Genomic DNA, 24694 nt, shown 5'->3' on the forward strand with positions numbered 1-24694 from the left:
CAGCCTCTCTGCAGTGGTGGCAGTGGTGACTGGTAAGGCTCTGGTAGCAGTCATCTGGTTATCTTATGTGACAGTAACAAAAGGGATGTGGCAGCTGTGATAAGCTCTCATTGAACTACAAAAAAGCATTTCTGGGAAGGTCTTTTTTTTTTATGGCAGCAGCAGTTGTGTTGAATTTCACAGAGATCACACGCTGAAGTATAAAAAAACATCCAGGCAGCCTTGAGGAAGGTGTTTAGTACTGCCCTGTACCTAGAACATACAAGTTATGCACCCTCAACTTGTAGAAACCAAGCTTTGTTTTTCAACAAACTCTCACCACTGACATCAGTGGAGCTGGAAGAGTTTCCACAAGACATTTGCCTTTATCTCTGGTCTCCAGCCTTTTCTGATCTCAGTGACTCCCCACTCCTACCCCTGCTTCAATACACTCTTTTCCTTGCATCAAAGAAATAGGATCTGCAGCCTGGGTACCTCACAGGAGTCCCTTCTCCAAAATCCATTCCACTTCAGCTTCCTCAAGACTGTGAGAAAGCAAATATTCAAGAAACTTCAGAGCTAAGGCACAGATTTTTTGATGGAGCCCCTTAAATCCAGTGGGAATCTCATTTTGAGGATCTGTAAACACCTGCTAGAACTCTGACAACATGCAGTGCTGGGACCACTGAAAATTAATGCAGAAGAAGAGCTCAGGCACCTGCAGGCAGTTAAAATGTAGGAGAGCTCTTTCTATACAGGCTGTGTCAGCATTTAAGTGTTAGATTGTTTAGGAGCACCAAGTACAGCACTGCCTGTTTAATTTTCTCTACCTAACAGTTGCCTTCAGATTTTAAAGATTTATACACCCTTCTGCAGTCAGCATTGAAATAGGAGCTAATATCCACACCCCATAGCAAATGCAGGTCCATGTCTCCAGTCCTTTGCTTTCATACAAATTTTGTTACCCTTATTTGTTCCAGTTTGACAAATTTTGGAGTAAAGGCTCTCCTTGATTGAGGGCAGCAGAATATGATCCCCAGAGATTGTGGATCTGAGGCTGAATTGTGCCACTTCCATCATGAAAGAATCTGGGAGTATAGTCCTAGAGCTAAGGCTTTTTGATTGAACCAGAAAATTAATTACATTAGATAATTCTATGCTTCAAATCCATAATTATACTTAACAACAACAGTGTCCAGCATTATCATCAGCTATCCAAAACAATGAAGGTGACTCCAGTGGGAATGTTGTGAGACTGAAACTGAGCACAGGGTCCTCAGAGTACAGTATGACCTGAGATAATGCCAGTATAAGACATTTTTCCTCCCTCTTTCCTCTTCTACAAGAATCTCACCCTTTTGCTCTCACTCCTCAGCTCATTCTCTACCACTCCCCCAATAAGCTCTGTGCAATTATTTGTGGATGCACATTCTAAACTAGATCACTGAAAAAGGACTGCTTTTAAAAAAAGACACTTTTCCTTTAGGAAGGAGAGATTGGAAAGGAAGCAGCAACTGCTCAAACACACCTGATAGTTAACCTTGAGGCCTGACCCCAGGGCAGGCAGACACTGATCTTTAAAAAGCCTGCTAAAAATATGGCATGAAACAGCAGCCCCACAGAGCTGGGAAAAACGTGCTGTTGTTTAACAAAGTGCACCCAAATCCCTTCCCTGAACTGATCTTTAAAAATTAAAGTGACCTAAAGCTAAGCATATTTTAAAGCGTTGTTTGTTAAACAAACAAACAAACAACACAGCAAGAGAAGCAAAGGCAGTAATTTTAAACAAAGAGCATGGTGTGATGTCTGTATTTGTGTGAGAAAGGCCCTTGGCATTCCTGTGCTGAGAGTAGAGGACATTTTATAAACATATTTCCAAAAAGAGGAAGTATTCAAATTGGAAATGCCTGTTTGGCTGACTCTCCCCCTTTGCAGCTTGTGCACTCCTCCAGCAGATAACAGGGAGGACAGCTCTTGCTAGCAGGCTGCTCTCAACATTCTCTTCATTAACTTGCAAAAACTAAAAGCTCCATCCTCCATTGTTTGATGGTAATTAAAGCTGAATCACGCGATACGTCAACTTTCTGATGTTCTTTGCATGTTTACACTTTATACCAGCACATTACACCTGGTTTTACTCAGGGCTTTCTCACAATCCTGTGCTATTACCGAGGGTACTTCGAGGAGCTGGTGACATACTTCAAATATAATTGTGGAAAATGTATTTTTATAAGTTCCACAGAAGAGGAATCAATGTCAAAACAACCTCAGTGATCCTCAGTTATGCTGGTAATCTTTTCAATTCACAAAAGAATGCAATGATTTTTGATCACAGGTGCAGATGATTGGAGAGCATCAGAGTAATCAGAGAAGCAGCAGATTCTTTTGCTTTCTCTTTGAGCAGTACTGGTAAATTCAGGGCACTACTAGTTTGGAATTAATACTGGTCTGTACCAGTAGACACCAACTGGCATTTCAGGATTAAATATCTGACAAGGTCAGCAACCACTTCTCCACAGAGACATCCTTAAAATACCATAAACACTATCCAGCTAAGAGAGTCCACAGGCAGCATTACACTTTGCTTGATATCTGAACTTGCTGTTTGGGCTACCTGAATATATTGTTGATTTCGGAGAGGCTGTGAAAAAAGGATGAACAAAATTCCTTCTCTGGCTACCAGAAAGCAGTCAGTTCTCATTTGGGTAAAACCCTTATTTCTGTATCTGTCTTTTTTTCTTGTATCTATTTTCCTCAGCTACAGCAAAAGCTGCCAAAGACTGACTCATTAGGACACGTAACATGGAAATACAAATGCTCATTTCAATCTGTGGTCACCTCATGCCAGCCTGAAGTCACTTCCATCTGTGAGTCAGGCAGCCAGCACACCTGGGAAACTCCAAGAGAAAGGAACATACTATTTAAGTCAGGATGATGATTCAGTATCAGACAACAAGCATGGCAAGCACAATCACATGTAAGATAGGTAGAACTCCTTTTATAAAGCTGGTTGTTTTCATTTCTTAGTGTCTGTTTAGCTCCTATACTTTTTTTAGGGCAAAATGTTTTATTCCAGGTCCAATTACTAGTAAAGAAATAGAAACCTCTCAGCTCTGTTACAATCCCACAGAAACTGGGAAGACAAGATTTGATGGTAAAATAAACACAGCTGGAGACAGATCAAAGCAATGCAGGCATTTTTCAACACGAAAAATGACAATTTTTCTCAAATGAAATTCGGGCTTTTACTTACTCTTGTGATGCTCAAAACATCTGCATTCAATATCACAGTTCTTCTACTCTCTCGGTGGGAGAGATGGTAATGAGGTTCCCAATTCCCAATGACTTTCAAAGAGGATTAGGCACCTGCCACAAAATTGTTCAAGACTGATTTCTCTCTGTTATTCTCAGCTTTGACAAAACAGCAAACCAGGAGATTCCTTCACTCGCCACTTTGCTGCCAACCAGGAGTTTGCCCTCACATAAATTGCTCAACCTTTGTACTCCTCTTTTTAGCCACCCCATTTGTGAAGTAAAAATCCCACCCTACTATTAATATATCTAATATTTTTTAAGATGCTTTAAGCTTGCACTAAAGGTACACTACAGACACATCTGTACCTAAATTACCAACACTCAAAAATAAGAGGAAAAATACTTGTTGGTGGATTAGCTACGTATGATCAATGCCAAATAAAAATCTACTCTGGTTTTGCTAAGGTCATTTAGTGCTGTGCAATTCTCATGAGGTAAATATTTTTGAAAGTGGGGAATGCTTTGAGATTAAGCAATACATTACAGTTTTTGATCAAATGCCAGAAGCCATAGGTGAATAGGAAACAGACATCAGTAATTACAGTTCGTACTTCAGCTATTTCAAAACCCCTTGCTTCAATGAGCAAGTATTAACTGGACAGACACTCCTTCACAAATTAGAGGCTGCAAAGACTTATTACACACCACATTTATCTTTGAAACTTGTCCAACAGAATTAAACTAAAAAAAATAATGATACAGATTATGGTTGCAGGCAAAAAACTATTAAAACTCTAACAACTATATATATGTTTTTATCTGTCAAACTGTCCCTGCAGCCACTCTTTGGTTAAGGAGCTCAGGAATGCAGTATTAAGAAATACAAGTAATTGTATTAGTATGCTGTTGTCAAACTTCAAACTGGATTTTTTTATCACAGGAGCTGATAAAAGTATTTCTCATGTAGGCCTTAAAACACAATAGAATTGCCAGAACATGAGATGGGAGCAGAAATGAAGACAGGGCAGTCGAGTGAGAAGTGTTCAAGGAGCATCAACACTCAGGCAAATGCTGCAGAGCCATCCAACCTGACATGGTTGGGGCTGCTGAAAACCACAAAGCAAACCCCTGACCCTGGCACAGCACCTGAGTGACAAGCCCAGTTCAGAGGCCAGACTGACAAAGCCTGGCCCACAACAGAGAGAGGCTGGAGCAGGCCAGGATGCTCCAGAGACAGCCTTGCTCCAACAATTTCTCCCACAGAAATTGGGAGCGCACATTCTACTTTCCAGGTAGTTTCTTGGTTTACTCCACAGTCACACTTGGGAAGTTACACACTTTTTACTCAAAAGACTTAAGGCTACTCAGGATACCCAAGAGAATACCATGACTGATGTTGGATAAAATTGGTGGAGAAAAAAACTGGGGCAAAACCAGTGCATGCATTTACGTTTTTCAGGACTACTGAGAGGGAGGAAGCACTTTGGCAGGGCTGCTTTTGATCTGTTGCCCAGTTCAAGATAGCATCAAATGAACTTCTGATAAATATTTGGCATCACAACAGATTTGTACTGATATTTATAATTTAAGTACATTCCTCTAGATCCGTAATTTCAATCAAACAAGGAGATATTGCAAACTTTTCATCTGCTAAAAGAATTATTATTACATCCCAAATTGAGATCAGTGTAAGAGCTTGTATATTTAAGCTGATTAAAAAGCTTTCAGTTAACCAAAACAAGCATTTGGATTGGTTTAACAGTGTTAAACAGGAAACATTAAGTCTTAGAATGCACTTACACTTGCTTGTCCAAAATTTACAGGGAAATTTCACAGATGAAAACAACTTAAAAAAAGGTGTCAGCACAATGCAAGACTAAAAACAGATCATCAGTTTAGGATGATGATTATTAAAGGTACAGTTGTGCATTCATTTATTTCTTATGTATTTATATGAACTCTATAAAGCTGTATTAGGCTTTTGTATTTTCCCTCTTAAGAGATTTTTGAACATGGTACAATTATGGAAATCCATGAGTATTTTAAGCAAACCCTTTAGGTGGATAAAGAGGTTTGAAATGTGGTCATTTTAAAATTCATCACACAAGTGACCCAAACCAAATATTCTGCATACTTCCTAAACAGTTCCATTATTTATAGCCTAACATAAAATTAATTGATTCGTCTAAAATATTACAGGTAGCTGTTTTTTGAGGGCTTGGGTTTCTGTTAAAGCACATTTTCAAAATAAAGAACACTTTATTTCAAAATAAAGAACACTTTTCTTGATCTAATTGCAACACATCCTTGCAATTAGATCAAGATCTTGATTTGACAAATACCATTACTTTTAAGAGCAATTACTGCAAAAAAGAAAATAGCTTATTTAATAAATGATACTTTAAAAACTTTAATGGAATGCTGCTGGTGTGTTCGGCATTAATTATCAGCATCATTCTCCTTTTCAGTACATAATAAAGGTCAACTGTGTCTAACACCCATCTTCCAGATGCTTAAAAAAACGCCCCAAAAATCATGGACAGATTGCCTGTAACTTCTGGACAGGAATATTTGGAACTGAGAGAGATCCTGCTGTAGGGTTATGGTATAACCTGTGTGTTTACACATGCAAACATGAAATTCAGCTTTACAATCACTTCACTAGAGATAGCACTTGCTTCCTTCCACACAAAAGTTTGCAAAGCAATGATGTTTGTAAACCATAGTGTGAGATTTATGATGTTATACTGCAGAAACCTGTTTAGCCCCCAATTTACAATCCTGGCAATTGTATTCAACTCTGTCATCATAACTAATTACAGCTAACTGCAGATTACCATATTGCAAACTCTCATCTGTGTGAAAGAAATATGATGTTAGAAAAAAGAATCAAATATCCTGAGGGCTAATGAACAAAAATGCACTATTCCATCTTGGACTGCAAACCTGAACTCCTCGAATTGCTGCTGTAAAACTTCAAATTGCTATTTGTTGGCAAGTTGTTTTAGCCCCAAGTACTTCCACAGTAAATCACCATTACACTAATACCATACCTTTGGCCTGAAACATATTAATCTTGGTTAACAATAACTGACATTTACATTACCAATTCAATTCAGGCATTGTGGTGACTAAACATATATGCAAGAGCTTCAGGGAGAAAAGTTATTAGTTTTGAATGTGTACTTACTTTTCACTGAGAACAATTTTGAAGAAACATAATCATCAATTCTTGTTATAATCTTATAACATAAACATTCAAATCCTAATTGATCTGTAAAACGTTTGACTTGGAGTAAAATCTGCATTTGTATCTTGGGTGCAGTTAACTGTACAACGTAACAGTTCAGATATTTTTCCAAGATATGTATTTATATATTTTTATCTGGGACTTTTAAAACCTGTGTTCTTAGGAAGGAAAGAAAACTGGAAATCTGAAATATTATGAAGAATGTGGCACCAGGATATGACCAATAGTACCAGATCCTTCCAGGAGAGGGAGGATGGACTTTCTCCAGGCATTTTTTTTGTGTGTTTTTATTTACTAAGGCTATAAATGCCCTTAGTTTAAAAAAGATAGGTTGGGTTTGCTCTTCTTTATTTAGTGTCTTTCCCCAGCTTACAAGCAGAAAAGAAGTACTTACTGCATTAAGTCTGTGTAGCCCCAGAAGCAAACATACTCCTCTCCTCACACCCACACATTATAATTGCAGTACAGCACAAAACACATTTGGACCAAGGATTTTATTTCAGCTTCAGAGAATTCTCTGCCAGACTCCAAATTCATCCTGAAATGTGTTATCTTTAGCTTTCATATCTAGGAGGAAAATTTAACACAGTATTGATATTTAGATAGTATTTTTGCTGTATTATTTATAAGAGAGTGACAAAACAAGACAGTGCAGATTAAAAAACATTAAGATAAATATTAGGCATTTGATGTGTTGTGTTTGGGGGGTTTTATTTTTAGATTTAATAAGGTGCCCACAAAAATTCTTCAAGTAACAATAGGTATTCGACTCCTGAGGAAAACAGGATGGACTACATGTATCCCATGTTGCTTTTTGTTTCCCATCTTTTCTTGGCCTCAAATCTGAAACAGAGCACAAAATCCACATTAGGAATGATGAGAGTATGTGCTTTAGGTATTTAAGCACGTTATTCTTAACAACAACAAAAAACCCCTTATTTTTAATACTGTAATAAAGACATGAAGACAAATACAGCCACACAACCACCACTTTATTTCTGATAAAGCCTCTGTACTTAAGTCTGATACGCTCCTAAAAAAGCCCACCAAAACCCAACAAGGTTAAACTAAACAAATTAGATTAGCACAAGCCTATTTCAACTAAATTTAACTGAGATTGTATTGTACACACTTAGTGCCAATGAAACCACAAATGTTTAATTCCATACTCAAATGACTTACCCCCAAGCAAGCTTCTTTTTCTTTTGAGCTTCTTGGGCAGCCTCTGCTTCTTGCTTGGCTTTTACAAAGTTGCGGCAAGCGGCAGCTTTGGCAATTTTCACACCAAGCTAAGACATGAAAAGGAACAAAGGAAAACTGATAAGATGCAAATGGTTCATATGAAATTTAAGCCTCACAAATTACTTGGTCTGATATTGTTTCTCAAAAGTCAATAGACACTAAAATATCTTTCAAATATTAGGCTGATGATGCACTATAAGACTGGACAAACAAGAATGTCTCTTGAGGGAAACACAAAGGTGTAGGATGCTGGGGCAAGCAGTCCTTTTCACCAAATCCCTCATTTTCAAAACCAAAGGGCAACAGCTCACTGGATCCTTTTGTTTGTTCTATACAGACAGACATATCCAAATACAGTCTCCATTATCAGGACCAGCCTGTGACCTCAGCTATGCCAACACAACAGAATCAGGTCTTACAAGTGTCAAAACCACCCAAAAAGACATTTTTATACAGGAAGAGCTGCTACCATTACACATTTTTCACTAGAACCACTAGACAGGTTTTAATCAGTCTGTCCAAAAATACATGTAGTGTCCTTAGTGTCTATCTTCACATTACAAGCTTTTACACTGCAAGGGTGTGATATGCCAGCTTTCCATGTAGGTGAATACCACGTTCATAAACTGTGAGAATTAAGTTCGCTTTAGTGAATGTGAAGTGCAGGAGGGAAAGGCAGGGAAGAGTAACGTAAAAAAGATGGAAGAAGATACAGTGAACTATGACCAGTTTATTTCCCTTAATCAAGATTCATAACTTGTAGTTAAATTTTGTGGTTGCTGCCTTGACTTGACATGAGTTATGAAGGAATTCATTCTCAGAAGTTACTGCTATTCTCCAAGACAAGCATGCAAATCATTTACCCCAAATTGCTACAAACTGATGTGAGCAAACAGGTTTTCCTTCAATCCACACCCAAACTTCTTGAAATTAGCAAACAGTTCTATCCAGTAAACTGGATGTTCTAAATGTCCCCCAAAATGTCACGGGAGCATCAAAGAATGGGAGACCCAAGGGGAAGAATACTCTTTAATACCTTGGCTGAAGTTCCACTATTAATGGTAATCTATTTGAATAATCTGCAGCATCTATGCAGACAAATATTTACCCTGAGAAATGCTTTATCCAGGTAAGATGAGAGAGAACTCTAGAACACATCTATCTGCAGGTGTAGATGCACTGACACATTTTCCACAACTATCCCAACAAACACACAATAGGTAGGTGATCATTTTGTTAACAAAGCAAAAATAAAAACCAACCCAAACCAGCATCACTACAAGCTCTTCTACCTTATGGTCTTCTCAGGGTTCAAGAATGAAGAAAGGAGCCTTTAAGTAAAGCCAGCAAGCACAACTCAGCTCGTGCTTTGTCTGAGGATCTACATGCTGCCAACAGAAGCAGACAGGAGCTGAGCATAACAGTTTGAAAGGGAAACGGATATTTTCATAAAAATAATATTTTAAAAGGAAAAACTGAGCATGTGTCTCATCCACTATTTGCATGTGTTATAAGGTCCTAAATATGTACCTTTGGAATCATCTTCATGCACAAAATACTGTGACTAGCTACTTCAAAACTTTTATATTATCTACATAATTTTCCCCTGAGCATTAACATTTTTTATTAACAGTAATTCAATGCCAACATATGAACTGCTAAATTTCAGGTCAAAGACTAAAACATAACATTCTTTTATTTGCATTGTCACTTAATATTTAAGGGCAGCTATTAACCTTAATAAAATTGAAGTATAAAAATGCTTAAGAAAACTCACCTAAAATATTCAAAAAATGTTTACTTTTAAATTGAAACAGAAGTAATTATTAGTTTAAACAATAGTGCAATCTGATGGCTGAAGTCAGCCAGCAGAACCCTGCCTCTATTAGAGGTATTTTACCTTCTAACACACCTGAAAATTAACTTTTACGGTGTGATGAATAACAGAATCTCCTTAAAATATATTCCAGTGGCCTATTGAGCACTTATACACATACAAATATACACAAGGGAGCTCTAAACAAGTGCTGCAGAAAAATCTTTTTATCTGCGTTTTCTGGAAGACAGAATGAGTTCTTCCATCTTCGAAAGGTACAGAAAAAATGGGATAACAAGAGCCCCTGCAGTGTATGTGGAAGTAAATGCAGAAACATTTTGCAGCATTGTTATAATTTCTAGGCTACATGGTCAAATTTTCAAGATATGAAAACAAATGTTGCATATGAACACACACAAACATTTTAGTCAGATTAAATGTCTTCTGCTCCCACCCGAACCCAGGCATACATCTTCACTCCCTGCTCCCCCCCATAAGAAATCCATAAAAGCTTGGTCAATGGATTTTATATTAAAAAAAAAAAAAACCACCATACTAACATTTCAGGTCATCAGATAACTCAATAAAATACAATCTTAAAAGAAGTAAGAAAGCATGAATAAAAATATATACAACAATTTCTTGTGTAGTCAAAGTATCAGCATTTTCCATATAGAACATCCAATATTTTGCTGCATTTTAATTAAGGTGTCTAAACATTATCACAAAGAACTGCAAATTGGTCAGAGCACGCAGTAAGGAAAATTAAGCTCTAAAGGCTTTTTATCACCATATTTCAGGAACCAAGGGTGTAAAATGTTCTAATTTGGGATATATTAAAAGCCATAAAAGGTCTTTCAAAAAGATTAATGGTACTTTGCTTGGATTTAAGATAAGGGCTTTAGCTGGTTGGAAAAGCAGGGCCCTGGCTAGACCCTTGAGGCATTCATCTTTACAGCCACTTGGAAGATTTGTAAAAGCGTCTGCATAACCTCAAGCAAACGCACTGCGACATTTTTTTTTTAAATTCCTTTCAATTTTACAGGTTTAAAGTGTGTAAATCATACTGGGTAGTAAAGCTGATATAATGGTTCATCCTTGTAACACTATATATATTTGTATTTTGAGACAAACTTAAAAAAACAACTTAGTTTTGACAGGGCAAAGCCCTTTCCATTCTGAAGTTGACCAATAATCATGTCAAATATCTTACTCTAGATGTTTAATGTAGCATAAATGAAAATTTCCAACTCATCTGAAATTGTTACCTTGTAACAAATATCTGAAGCTTTGCTTCTTTTTGAACACTTTCAAGGCATTTATTTAAAAATACCAATTATCATACTTTAACTTTTTATGGAATAACAGGTCTCTATGAAAAATATTTATGCCACTCTCTTTTGTTCTTTAATTAAATGAAAACAGATGTTTTCTGAAGTAAAGCGGAACCATTACTGGAGTACTTAAAGTGTTAAGGTCTTTAATTTTTATATCAGTTTGGTCTACAATTCCTGATTGTCTTTACTCAAGCTCAACATTAATGTCAAGCAAGTTACCTAGGAGACGAAAGAGATCAAAGAGACAAAAAACCCTCAAATGTCTGATTAATCAAGCCTGCAAACAGCTTATTTCTTTTAGCCTGCATGCAAGTATGAAAATGAGATTCTGGGAGCCGTACATTGTGCAGATTTGTTCATTCTTATCAGAACAAAGCCAGCGGCAGCTTATTTCATGGATCATTGGCACTGTCATCAGTGCTACACAGAACGGGTGACAGCTCCTCATTTTGAGGCTTGAACAAAATTAGCAAAAAGTCGGCACAAATTAGCCTCTCATCTTTTTAGTAATATGACATTATTCATTTACTTTTTATCCAATTTTTAATTTTTTCCTTGTCAGCTATCCCTTTCTAGTGTTTCTTGCACAGCATCATAAAACACTTTTAAAACAAGCAAAGAAATGGCTGAAGTTGAAATAGAATGTAAAGTTCAGGCAGAAGAGTAAACATTTTTATTAAGTTGCAACAGAATCTACTGTAACTTCCAGAAAACTTCCTTGCAAATCAGGACATTTAACATTAAATATCACAAGGCAAAGACTTGCCTTTAAGATAGGACTGTAAAATGTAAATGCTGAATGATATGAGACAACGGAATCAAGAACTGCTCCAGAAATACTGAGGTATGAAATACAAAATATTAAATCGTACAAAAGCTCCAACAAAACATCTATATTCAAACAGGTCCTGAAATATCCTGTGATCATAGCAGAGAAGCCAAACATCCTTTTAATATAGTGTTACAGTTTCTCATCAAATATGAATCTAGTTATTTCAGGCTTGCCTCTAGCAATGATTTTCTCCTTTTATGTTATGGAATGTTATCCATTGCTGACGTATATAAAATATATAAAGCAAACAAGAATACCGAGTGGATTTTGCAGTGAAAATTGTCCCCTTTCAATGATGTGCTCAACTTCCCCTTTAAAATACTTTGTAATACCTTTGTTGTATTTTTATGCTGTGTATTACAACATCACATTATATTTGGATGACACAGTAATGGAGCAAGGATAGGAAACTGTTCTAATATTAAGCTCTTTGCTAGACTTAAACATTTAAATGCCAGTAACTTCCTCCATTCACAAGAAAACACAGCATTAAAAAATTAACCATAAGCTGTTAGATGCTTTACAGAGCCCCCTTATAACAAAGGCAGTTTTAAAAAAAGAACTGTAGTACTGTTTTCAGCAATTTCTTTATCTCTGTTCTTCTAAGTAAGAAAGCTTATTAACAAGCTTTGAACTTAAAATCACATTTACAATAATGTGCCATCAACAGTTTTATAAGCTAATTAGAAAAAAAGATTAATTAATGACTGGCTGCTAATAAAATGGCAATCATGAAGAAAGAAACCAAGGGTGCTAAGCTTCAACTACCACCAATTAAGAGCTAATTACAAACAAATTATATATGTGTTTTGCTGTGGGCTTTAATTTACTAAAATGGTTTTAATTAAAAGAGAAAACATGCTGATTAATTGAACTGCAGAAAAAATCTACAGTATAAACTGTGCTTTGTCTGTCTCTTTAATTAGACTTGTAACATCTGAAATCTTTTTTTAAGGTTTGTTAAGGAAAAGATATACATAATTAAGGGAGCATAAGAATGTAATTCTAGGTGATAACCCTGCCATATTCCAAAGGTTAAAAGAAAACCACCTCAATGAAGAGGAGTATTTGGAAGCACCTTCACCAAGGTAAGAAAGGCAATCCTTCACAGATAAAAAACCTCTTTTTTTTTTTTCTTTTTTTTGGGGAGAGGGAAGCGGGGGGACAGTTCTTCTACAACAAGAGTTGCCAGTTAATTTTTGCTTGGATACACTCCACATAAAACTGCACCACTTCAGGTACCTAAAAACACTGTGAGAAATTGTGAACGTTGCACAGAACTTAAGAAATTGTATTTTACCAACAGAATAGCATCAAGTACTAATTCCTGTCCATCTCTGACAGTAATGTCATCACAACCAACCATTTCCTAACCAGATTCTCACATGGAAACCAGTTTCCAGAATGGTTCTCAGCAGTTATAACCAACAAACTGCCTTGTGTACTTCCCTTTCTAATTTATATGACTAGAGGTTACTTGCAGGCAGGAGATACTAATTTGAGCATGAGAAAATGGTCAAAACTGATGCATCAAATTTTAAAGACAACAGCAGGACTGATCTTGCTGTAACATGAGGATGATATTCCAGTGAATAGCCAATTAATTTCATCAATTACAACGTAGATCTTTCATTTAAGTTGGATTAAACACCAGTGTCCCCATAAACTGCAGCTTTTTAAGTCTTTCCCCAAAATGCCAGAAGACACTAAGCCAGGCACTCAGGAAGTGCTGTCAGAAAGTCTGGGGTATTTACAGACTGAAAAGGGCTACAGCAATTTAGCACACTAAATTACAAAATATTTTAGAAGTTACTTTTGACAGGTAAGTCTAATATGGTCAAGATGATATAATTGTGTTCAAGTTACAGTCCTCAGGCTAATGTGTTCTTAGACAATGTGGCACCTGCCTACCAGGTACATAAAAACCCCACCAATATGGGCAACGTTTGGCTTTAGTCAATTAGTTCTCACAGTATTAGAGCCATAAGAAATCTGTATTCTTCATTTTGCAGAATACAACCAAGCTATGATTTGAGCACAAAAACACTATGAAAAAAATGTTGCTCTCTAGGGGGAAAAATATATGTAAGGAGTGGTGGTGGGGAATCTTTTAAGATTTTTTGGTATACTTATGAAAATAATTTTTACAAGTATCACTCCAGATTGAAACTGATTTATAGCAGAGTGAAATTAGCAGGTATCTGCACATACCATCCTTACTCAAAGGGATAAACACATCCAGCTATGCACTGTCACAGTGCTCTAATTTATCAACATTTATTCTTTAAAGAAATCTAGGTGGATTCCCACTAACACAGTAGAAACAATTTAATTACATCTCAAGACAGAATTCCAGAAAAAATTTTACAAAGCATTAAGAAGTTGACATAATTCCAAGTGTCTGTTCCCAGCTCCATACCCCAAGTATCTGCTACTATTAGATTTCAGCTATCCTACCCTAAGGCTTCACCAAAAAAATCTTGTCATTTCAGCCCAGGTAAGTGTTCACATGAACTTTATTCTCTTAATAACTTTCATTCTAAAAGGCTCAGATTTTTTTTTCTTTTTGGTAACTTCTACATTAACATTTCTATTGGCATCACTCAAGTTAAATAAGTCATCCTTAAATGCAATGTTCAAAGAACAGCTTTAGGTATGCCAGGCTACATCTGAACAGCACAACTGTAAAACATGAAGGACTCTGCCCATGCTGGAAGCCCTGGAATGTGATAACAAAGACAGCAACTGGATTACAGTAATAAACACTAGCTGTGCATATTGTACCATGCACACTACAATGAATGGCTAATTTATTTTAATACTAACAGTACTGTACTGCAGGTATTAAAGAAATCAGTAGTCTAACTGAGCTTGAAGCTCTACAGTGAATTAAGGAGTATGACCCACTGCATTATTTTGCTGCTCAACACATTTATCAAAGCAGTGTTGATCTTGGACACCATAATTTCATCACAGCACTGAGGTGCTCCAGCCAGAAGCTGAAGGAGCAGAGTTACTGAAGGCCTAAATTATTCTCTACCACATAATGCAGGTGGTGCCCATATTTTTTTCAGGAAAATCTTCACTTGTGTATAAAATAACGAATTCAAGAACTTGCGGATCACCAGACCTCTCAGGGAAGCTGAACACCCCACAAGAGAATGTGCTGTGGGGATGGCCAAGGATGCCACAGGTAGAGATCTGCTACTCTGATGACTGACAGCAGGAGACAAGGGGTAACACTTGGCAGTGAGGTTTGCCCAGAGATTAGACAAAATATTCAGCAATGTAATACATACAGCTCATTTTTATAATAGAAATGCAACAAAAAAGGGGGAACACACCAGCCAGTCTCAAAAGCTACATATGAATCCACCCATGCAGCCACCAGTAAATACAGCCTCATGCAGGAGGTGTTCAAGTTCTAATTCTCATTCCAAAACCCTGAATGCTCTTGGATTGAGAAGCTTTGTTTTAAAATCAGCATTTATGTGTATTTGTCAAAGCAAAGAAAACAACAAATAATATATTGCCCAAAGGATCATTTAATGCAGTGCAGTAACATTTTCCTTAAAGAACCTGCAACAAGTACCACCTGGAAACCTGAAGGCCCAAAACCTTAAGGCAGTATCATTTAGGTTTTTAGAATGCAAAATTCCATGATGCACTGACAGCTGCTAGATTATGCATATTGCCTAAGTCATCACTGATTTTAAATGAATCTGATTTTAAAAAACCTTTTCTCACTGTGTCACAATGACAGGATATTGACAGCATCATTTTGACATTCCTTTGCTTTTTAGGACATGTTTCTACCGTCTATACTCATCATCTGTTTATTTTTGGCTTCATTTTTCTAAATACTGAAGCTGCCCTATCAGTTTCACAGGCTTATAAATGTTATACATCAAAAATTAGTTTCACTTATTAAGGCAGGAAACGGCTGTAAGAACTCTGGGATCTGTGCCTCAAAGCAAAAGCTTTATCAGCAGGTTCCAGTCACTGCTTCTTGCAAAAGAAAATGGTGCCGATTAAAACCCCATACACCTGATTTCAAAAAGAACACCTACCCACTGAACATTTCTCACATGGCTGCAAGGGGGGCTGCACCCCAAACACCACACAGCTGTTTCTCACACACTCTCTGTCCCCAGCCCTGTGACACTGCTCAAGAAAAATGAAAACTATACATAAAGAGATGAAGTTGAGATAAAAGAACAATAATTCATCCACTTATTACTCCAGACTTCAGAAGTGGTGTACTTCAATACAGCCACAGTGCAGTTCCATGCCTGACTTGCTCACAGAGCTGTGCTGCATTTGGAAGTTACAGGGATACAAATAGCCACATAATTTAAAATTAACTCACTTCTTAGAGGCATTGTATATTAAAATCGACATTTCTGTAAACTGCTAAGAGAAGAAAAGTAGCAATTGAATGAATACAACATCAAAGCAATATTTTATTAAGTGTACTTGTGTACAAAACAATGACCGTTCAATCAGCCTCTTCCAAAATCAAATCCTCTTTTTATAGCTCTTCACTGAAACAGTTACTGTCAGAAGAATTTCCTTAGGAAAAAAAAAAAAGTATTTTAAAAGATCCATTAAAAAGAAAAGCTTCTGAAAATCACAAAGAAAAATGAACCTTGCAGTGAGCAATGGAGCACATCTCTACAAGAGCAGAGAACCCCAGTGAATTCACATGGATTCTGCCTCGACAAAACTCCTCATGAGAGATCAAGCCAGTCATTTGAGTTTCCCTTCTTTCAACATATTATTTGTTCAGATAAACCCACTTAACCAAAACCAAGTCAAGGCTGTGAATACTAATAATGTTTCAAGCATTTTGTTTTCAGAATTACAACATGCTAATATTTGAAAGTCAACAATTTGGAGCTAATGTTCCACAAATAATAATACACTGCTGGAGCACCTGGGATATGCTAGATGTTGTATAATCCCATGGCTACCAAAATCAGATAACAGTTTATCATAAATATTACAAAACCTTAAAACTTCTTACATTAATTTGTTTTTATAGTCAAACAATTTGCACTAGAACCTCAGTATGTTTTATTGATTATAATACTCCAACCACTTTAGAGGAGATGGGATAATGACATTTGTGAAGGAGAACAGCAAGTGTTTTTCGTGTTGAACACATGAAAGGTAATAAAACAGTCAGAAGCTGGTCAGACTTAAAGAGAACATCAGGGCACATTCCTACCACTGTCAATAGCTGTTATCTTTGCAGACTGAAGTTTTCTGATCACTGGTGACAAGGCAGATAAGAGTCCAGTCATTAGAAACTGCCCTGAGTGACTAAATGGAGGAGTTTAATGATTTTGTAAGAACACTCACTGAGGAACAGTTACTTTTACCTAACCTCAGAGAACCATAAGAACTGCATTTCCCACTGCAAAAGCTGTCTGTTTTTAAAGTCATCACAATATTGTAAACATTGCCTGAAACAGATTTAAATCTGCAAGTTTACATTAAAGCTTAGTTTAAAACACTGTATTTAAGAAACATTTAAAATATTTGTATGAGAATAAGAATGAGCTAAAATTTGTCTTTGCTTTCCTAATCCTTTTCTAATACCTTTCAATTTTGCAAGCATATACAATGGACAGAAAATTGCCATTACCTCTGTGAGGATGGAAGAATATTCAAGATAAAGGAATGAAAGCAAAACATTACATAGTTATTTTTTTTAGTATAAATCTAGAAGATTTGTAGTTTAAATCATACTACTCAGATGACTTTAAAAAGATCACTTTTCCACTCCCTGAAATGGTATTTTTTTTCTTACCTGGCTTCAAAACTGTTAAAACTATTTTATTAACCTAATTTTTTCCTCTGCATTTCCCCCCCTATGCACAACTAGCAGTGGGGAAAACAGCCTTTGTGGACTTCAGCTATTTTTACTTCAGCTGCTACCACCTACTCTATGTGCACAAATGGAACAATTTCTTAAATGAAGTTACCAGAGCTATCTGATAGATTCCTCACCAGTTTTAAGTATTCACTAAGACCTCTACATGCAGATTTTTTCTCTCCCACTTTTGTGGCAAAGAGAGCACAGCTTTCATGGAATTGTTCAACTACACCAACTATCAAGACAACATCTTGAAAAAATTGTGTTACTTTGCACTTGGTTTTAGGTATGTATTTATACACTGAACAATTATGACACAGAGAAAAAATATCCATCACAATTCTAAGGCTACAGCAGCAGTATAGAGAGACAACCATCTACTCCCATTCTTCTTCAGAATTCTTCCAGCCATCAACTCCTGACCACATAAACACACAGAATAACAAGTATTAGGGTTCACATGCCCTTATTTGCTCTAGGCTTGCTAAATCTCTACCTGTCTTCAGGCTTCCCATGATTATGGGAGAGGTAATGCAACAAAAAATTATGAGGCACAGGGAACTGAGAGGAAGGGAACATCCTACTCCTGTCCTCCTGGCTTGCAACACAGAGAAAAAACAAAAGCTCAACACAGATAACCAGATACCAACTCCTCTGAGTTGTGGAGTGAGCAGCAAGGCTCTAAAACAAGTACTTGAGACAGTTCATGGATGTATTTTCAATTCCTAAACACAGCTACAGCTGTCCAAGCATTGCCAGATCAGCAGCAAAGTCCTGAAATCACTGACTGACTCTGCTCAGGAAACAGGAAAGAGGTTGTACAAACAACCTTCAATGCTGTTCTACTCTGGACTTTCAGTCCAGATGTGCAAAACTGCATGACCCCTCAGAGTTTCTGTTAACAGCCCACTTACCTCACGAATGGCCAATCTGTCACTCAGCTCCTCAGCCTTGGCAATGTCACCTTCAGCCACACACTTCTCTATGCTCAGTTCAAGGCCAGACTAGGGAAAAAAAAAGGTAAATGCCTTTAGAACAAAAAGAACATATTTAAAGGGAGCACATCCTTTCTAAAAATATTTCTTTCATAAAATTCTTTAAGACACTGCATAAACCTGTAATTTCTGGGTACCACAAATCACTCTGTCTGTGTATTGTAATGGACAGTATAATTAAGAATTCACTGAGAGGCTGCCTGAGCACAAATCATTGCATTAGTTCCACCTTATGTGCAGCATAATACTATAGGTTAAAAAAATTACACGGGCTAGTTTATGCCTGTCACAATAAAATTTCATCTGAAGATCTGGCTTATCTCTTCCATCCCTGGAGCTTTCTAAACAAAATGTGAAATATATGTGTCAGGTAACATGAAGAATAGCAATTACCACTGTATCGTTACAGTTCTAAGATCTTATCTTTACCCCAAAACCAGAGTTCTGGCACAAAGCCACTCCACTGTGCTAATAAATTAAAAATTCTAGCAGCCCTATGGAAAACAATGAAAAAGCTTCAGGATTTAAGGGTTGTTTTCTTATTTTCAGAGGTAAACTTAACTTGTTTAATGGCAACACTTATGAAAAATGTAACAATAAAAAGTAACTATCTCCTGGAAATTATAGTTGTAAATTTCTGATGGAGTACAAAAGGATGGCACTGACTTCAGAATGTCACAAAAAGCCTCACTCTCATAACAAAAGATAATTTACAGCCTCACTGATTTTAAATATTAGTGAACTAAAGGAAACACATTTGACAGTTCCATAACATAGACTTTTCAAGAGATAAAAAGGAAAAAGCTAATGGAATTCTTGAGAAACAGTGATCTGCAAACACGGCACTTGAGTTATTTCAGGTGGTAGATGAAAAAAAAATGCACAATTGGAAGTTGCAGTGATGGCAAATTCTGTCAAGATGCCTTTTCAGAAAATAGCAAGACATATCTTCCACTAGTGATAATATCCCTGAAATTACAATGAAACATCTGCACTTCAACACTTTGGGCCTCATTCCAGATCTATCCTGACCACTTCAATGACAACTAAATAGCCACTGAAAGTAAGAAGCAAACAAATCTTCATGACCTGCATGCAGAAATGTACTTTAAGAAAATGAAAAATACAAAAATTATCATAAAGGAAGCTAACTGAACATTTCACGTAATAGAACTTACAGAGAACTTCATAAGAAATATTATAGAGCCAACAGCACTACCAGAAACTCCCAATGTAGTGAGATTCTTAACTTATCCATTGTGTGTGCCAATTATTTCAGATATGACTAGTTACACAGTAATATTTATGAACAGAATGTGTTATGAATCCAGTCAAAATGTATGCTAGGATTGCACCTTTAATTCTTGTAGCCACTGGTGCCAACTGAAGAATTTATGTGACACATTTTGAAGTTAAAAAACAATGAAGCAAAACAAAAGTCAAGCAATGCATATGAAGTGTTCTGTCTCTCACAACAGGAAAACAGGGAAAATAAAACCAGACAGGAAACAAGCTTGGATACTGTCTTTAAAGAAAGCACAGCAACCATTCAAGGACATTTATTTAAAAAGCTCACAAAATCATCCTTCCTCAGAGCGACTGTGTCCTTTACCCTCAAACAGCCTCAGTTTCAGTCCTATCTGAGTTAAGGACAAGCTCCTTTACTGCCAAACACAAGCTGATACTGCCTTTGTATTAACAGTCACCTTTTGTGGAGCCCTGCTGTCCACAGGTGATTCAAATCTATCATTGATTCCAAAGTATTGTGTAAGTTCTTTCCATTTGTCTTCATTTTCCAACTGCTGACTACTAAAAACAAACAAACAAACAAGTCATTACTATAACCACTTCCCTTTCCACAACTCATAATATCCTTTTCAAAGCTAAAATAAACTCTTCCATTTGGAAGACATGGTCTTTTCACCCATTTATTTTTTTTAAAAAAGTGAAATTAATTACTGCTCCCCTTTTGTCTAAGTGTAATTTCACAATCTTGAAAGCAAGCTGATAGAATCATAGAACAATTTAGGTTGAAAAAGTTCTTTAAGATTGAGTCTAACCATAAATCTAACACTGCCAAGGAGGAAAAAGAAGGGAAGGAGCAGGCTGAACAGGGGCTTGTATGAAGGAAGTGGGAAGAACATTAAGTCTATTAAAAGTTACATTAAATGATACATTTGTGTTGATTTTTAAAATCAAGCAATAACATTCCATCAATCAATCACCAGTACAAATCCAGCACAACAGAGACATTGAGCAAATTTGAAAGATAATTTACACAATGCTCAAAGCTAGGCTTTGGCTATGAATGTGGTCAGGCTTATTCTAAGTTTTGCCTCCTACTAACAGACCTCAGGTAATCCCATTGACCTGGTTATACCTCTTAGCCACTTCATCGGTCTTTCTCTGTTTTGCTAAGGGGAAAAAAAAAGAAAAAAATCCAACATTACACAGTGATACCCCACAGCATCCAATGAAGTTAACAGAGCTCTAATTGGTCACATTTCCTTTGAAAGATCAACACATTGGGGTTTTTTACCCAATGATCATGTGGATTTAAACCACTCAGCTGTAAGAAACTCCTGCAATATCTGTGAAGCTTTAACCAGAATGAGCAAAAGTCTTGTAGAACTACTGAAATACACTTAACCATTATAAATCAGTACTAATTCAGTAAGTTCTGTCTCCCTTTTAAGAAGAGGACAAATATATTACTTGCATTCTATGTAGCAATCTATCTACAACCTGGCTACAACCTTGCAAATAACGCATACAAGCAGAAAAATAAAATTCTAGATAACAGCTAGAATACAATGCTTCATTAAAAAAAAAAAAAAAACACAAGAAAGAAAACCTCAAAACACCCACAAAACAGCATGTATTGATACTAATTTAACTGGAAAAAAATAAACTCTGTTAATTATTAAAAAACCACCTTTTCGGCGGCGCTTTCTTTTCCGGCATCTGTTTTCCTCTTTCACTTGCATTTTCATTTCCCGGTGTTTCTTCTGAAGCTCCACAAATTTCTACAAGATTATGAAAAACCAAGTCAGTACTTGTAATTTTCCCCCCATTTTTAAGAAATGACATATAGAAATGCATCATTACCCACAGTGCCTTGTGTTATCTATTACATCCCAATCTATAAATTGAGACCACAGGACTCTGGCGGTGTTAAACTGGAAATGGTGCTAATCTTTCCTGACCTTTCTCTGACTTTGTGCCCTCCCTGCATCCCAGGACTGTTCAGATCAGACAGTCCTCTCATGGGATGTGACACAGAACACACTTTTGCTTGTTGTGCACTCCTGAGCTATACCATGTATTTTTATTGCCTAGTTGGTAGTTTGTAATCCACAAATTAATGACAGCACAGAAGGCTACCCACAAGACTGAGGGGTGAAAGAAGGCAATTATTTTTTGCCAGTTCTTATTTTGAATCCAAAGCCTAAAACACATTGTTTTATTAAGGGTTTTTTGATTTTCCCAGTCTTTACATGCAACTGCAAAATCAGGAGGTTTTAAGGAACCCTTGAGTCTGAATGCATCCAGTAAATCCTACAGCAAGCAGCAGGGCACACCTCCCCTTCCCAGGTATGAAACACTGAGCTGTAAATCCTTACCAATGCAGAAAGCACCTACCAAGCAGCTCAGAGCCCATTAGCCACTGAAAACACAAGTTTTATGCACCTGTATAGTTATGACAACTCCTTGCTGTGCTCTCAATCACCAGCAAACTACCACCTAATAATTTCCTTCCTAAATTCCTGTTCACCTCGCTTTAAACAATCTAAGGTATGTACACTCAGATTGAGTTTCTCATAATAGGCTCATATCATAATACTCATAATTCAATTTCAGATTTGTATATTGACTATAATTACTATAATTACTTTAATTTAAAAATCAACCATTTGAGTAGACTGCATTATGCTCATTTGGAGACCTGCAATGATACATACATTCCAAATATTTACAGAAACTCCAGGAGGGCACGTTTGAAATTCACCTTCTTCATCTGTTACTGGTACAAGAGGTTCACTGCTGGCATTACTTTCCTCTCCAGTCCCCTGAACTCTTTCAGTATCTTCTTTTGCCTCTTGCTTTGAACAGGAATCAGGTGATTCGTCCTCATCATCAGAACTCAGATCAACATCGCTTTCATTCAGTCCTGGAGGTAACAGCCCACTCCACATCTTCCAGCTTATATAAAGTCCAAACTATTTCAAGTCACTGCAAAGACACCACGTTACCCATTCCAACACAAAAACAACCTGCAGAAGAGAGAAACAGACACAGCAAAACACGTAATCAGAAATATTTTTGCTTTTTCTACATAAATATCATTCCATGTTTTAGACAAGCACATTATAAAGGCCCAAATACTTACTATTTCAGAAAGAAGAAGACAACTTGATTACAGAGGCTGAGACCACTTTTTTCCCCCACTTCTTGTCCATTAAAGTTGTGCCCCTATGCGTTTGCTTACAGCTCCTTTCAGTTTAGTATCGAAACTGCAGCAAACGCCTCCCGTGCCTCCACAGGGGCAACTTCTCGGGCCAGCACAGCCACCTCCCCTTCCCGGGCCCCGGCACGGAAGAGCCGGTGCGGTGAGGCGACAGGCCGGGGAAGTGAGGGGAGCCGAAGAGAAACGCAGCTCAAGGCCAGCCTAGGAGAAGGCAGCGGGCTCTCACCGTGCCCCGGTGCCCGCGGAGCCCCCTCAGCGCCGCCGCCCGCGGCCGTGTTTACCTGGCCGCCATCTTGGCACCGCCGGAACACCCCGCGCGAGGATTGGGCGGGGCGGCGCAGCCAATCAGCGGGCGCGCCGGTCGCCATGGCAGCGGGGCGGGGCGGCTCGGCTGTCCCGGGGCGGGGCGGGGCGGGGCGGCCATGGCGGGCGGCTCTGTGAGGGGAGCGCTGTGAGGGGGGCGCGGTGGGGCTTGGGCACAGCTGGTGCTGGCGACTTGTTTGGAATCTCAGAACCGTTTAGGTTGGAAAAGGCCTCCCAGATCAGCGAGTCCAACTTACTACCCAACGCCACTGTGTCCACCAGACCATGACACCGGGTGCTACATGCAGCCTTTGCTGGCGTCACCTCCAGGGCTGGTGGCTCCATCGCCTCACTGGGCAGCCCATTCCAATGTTGTCACCCTTTCAGTGAAAAAATTGCTCCTAATGTCCAAGTTAAATCTCGATTGATGCAACAGAAGGCCATTTCATCAAATCTCTTATTCCCTGGGAGCAGAGCCCGCTGCCAGTGTGGCTCCAGCCTCCTGTCAGGGTGTCTCAGAGAGCAATAATGTCCCCCTTTAACCTCCTTTTTCTCCAGACTAAACACCCCCAACTCCCTCAGCTCCTCCTCATCAGACTTGAGCTTCTTGCAGAAGGACAACCATCAAGTTGTACAGCAATCCTTGAATAAAGCAATAAAGGAATATGGTGTCTCTTCCAACAGTAAACCTTGTAGTTAAGCCACACCAAAATGTTTACGCTGAATGAAGAGGGTCATACTGTACAAGAATTGAAAAATCCTTCCAAAGTCCCTGGTAGTGCCTTGGATTAATGTGGTAAAGAGAAAAGCACAAAAGTGCGAATTCTGTGCAAAGGAATTGTTTATCTCTAAGATTTCTGTTACACTTTGTCCTTTCAGCTTTCCTCGGAGAGGCAGACAACACAGGTACTTAGGAGCAGCCTGAATGTGACTCAGCAAGAACATCTTGCATAGAAGGAGCAACCGGAAGGGAGGCACAAGGAAAAGATGAAGGGACAAGGCTGACATCCCCAGCACTGAAATGTATCTGAAAGACAGGAGGTTTCCCATCTTCCAAATAATCTGTGAGAAGATGTACTTTTGAGTGACAGTATGACAGGTTGAAAACTCTGCCTCAATATGATAATGAGACTTTTGAGAAAGGAATTGCTGACCCCAAACCACAAAACCACAACGACCCAGTTGTGGACAAACAAGAGGGGAGCGAGAAAAGGACAAGGGTTATGAAGGTGGATAATTGGGAATATGGCTATGAGTAGGGATTTCTTGGTTGATCCCAGCTTCTGGGATTGGCTGTGCATGGAAGGAAAAACTAAATGCCTTTCTCATGGACATA

At 37.9% G+C, this 24694-nt stretch overlaps 1 protein-coding gene across 2 annotated transcripts; it reads right to left on the reverse strand.

Moving 5' to 3' along the window:
• Positions 1-6963: 6963 nt before the first annotated feature.
• FAM204A (family with sequence similarity 204 member A) lies at positions 6964-23352 on the reverse strand. 2 transcript variants are annotated; one of them, XM_036385964.2, is made up of 8 exons: positions 22978-23352; positions 22550-22861; positions 21523-21613; positions 20968-21001; positions 20294-20393; positions 18507-18596; positions 7667-7773; positions 6964-7327 (listed from the first exon to the last, which is right to left on the reverse strand). In XM_036385964.2, the coding sequence occupies exons 2-8, from the start codon at positions 22781-22783 to the stop codon at positions 7276-7278; spliced, it is 708 nt and encodes a 235-aa protein (XP_036241857.1). In that variant the 5' UTR covers positions 22784-22861; positions 22978-23352; the 3' UTR covers positions 6964-7275. The 2 variants fall into 2 exon arrangements, with proteins under 2 accessions (XP_036241857.1, XP_036241856.1); XM_036385963.2 differs by having other exon boundaries at positions 20294-20396; positions 22978-23351.
• Positions 23353-24694: the final 1342 nt, after the last annotated feature.

This window comes from Molothrus ater, chromosome 8 (genome assembly GCF_012460135.2).
Source record: "Molothrus ater isolate BHLD 08-10-18 breed brown headed cowbird chromosome 8, BPBGC_Mater_1.1, whole genome shotgun sequence".
Classification (NCBI taxonomy): Eukaryota; Metazoa; Chordata; class Aves; order Passeriformes; family Icteridae; genus Molothrus; species Molothrus ater.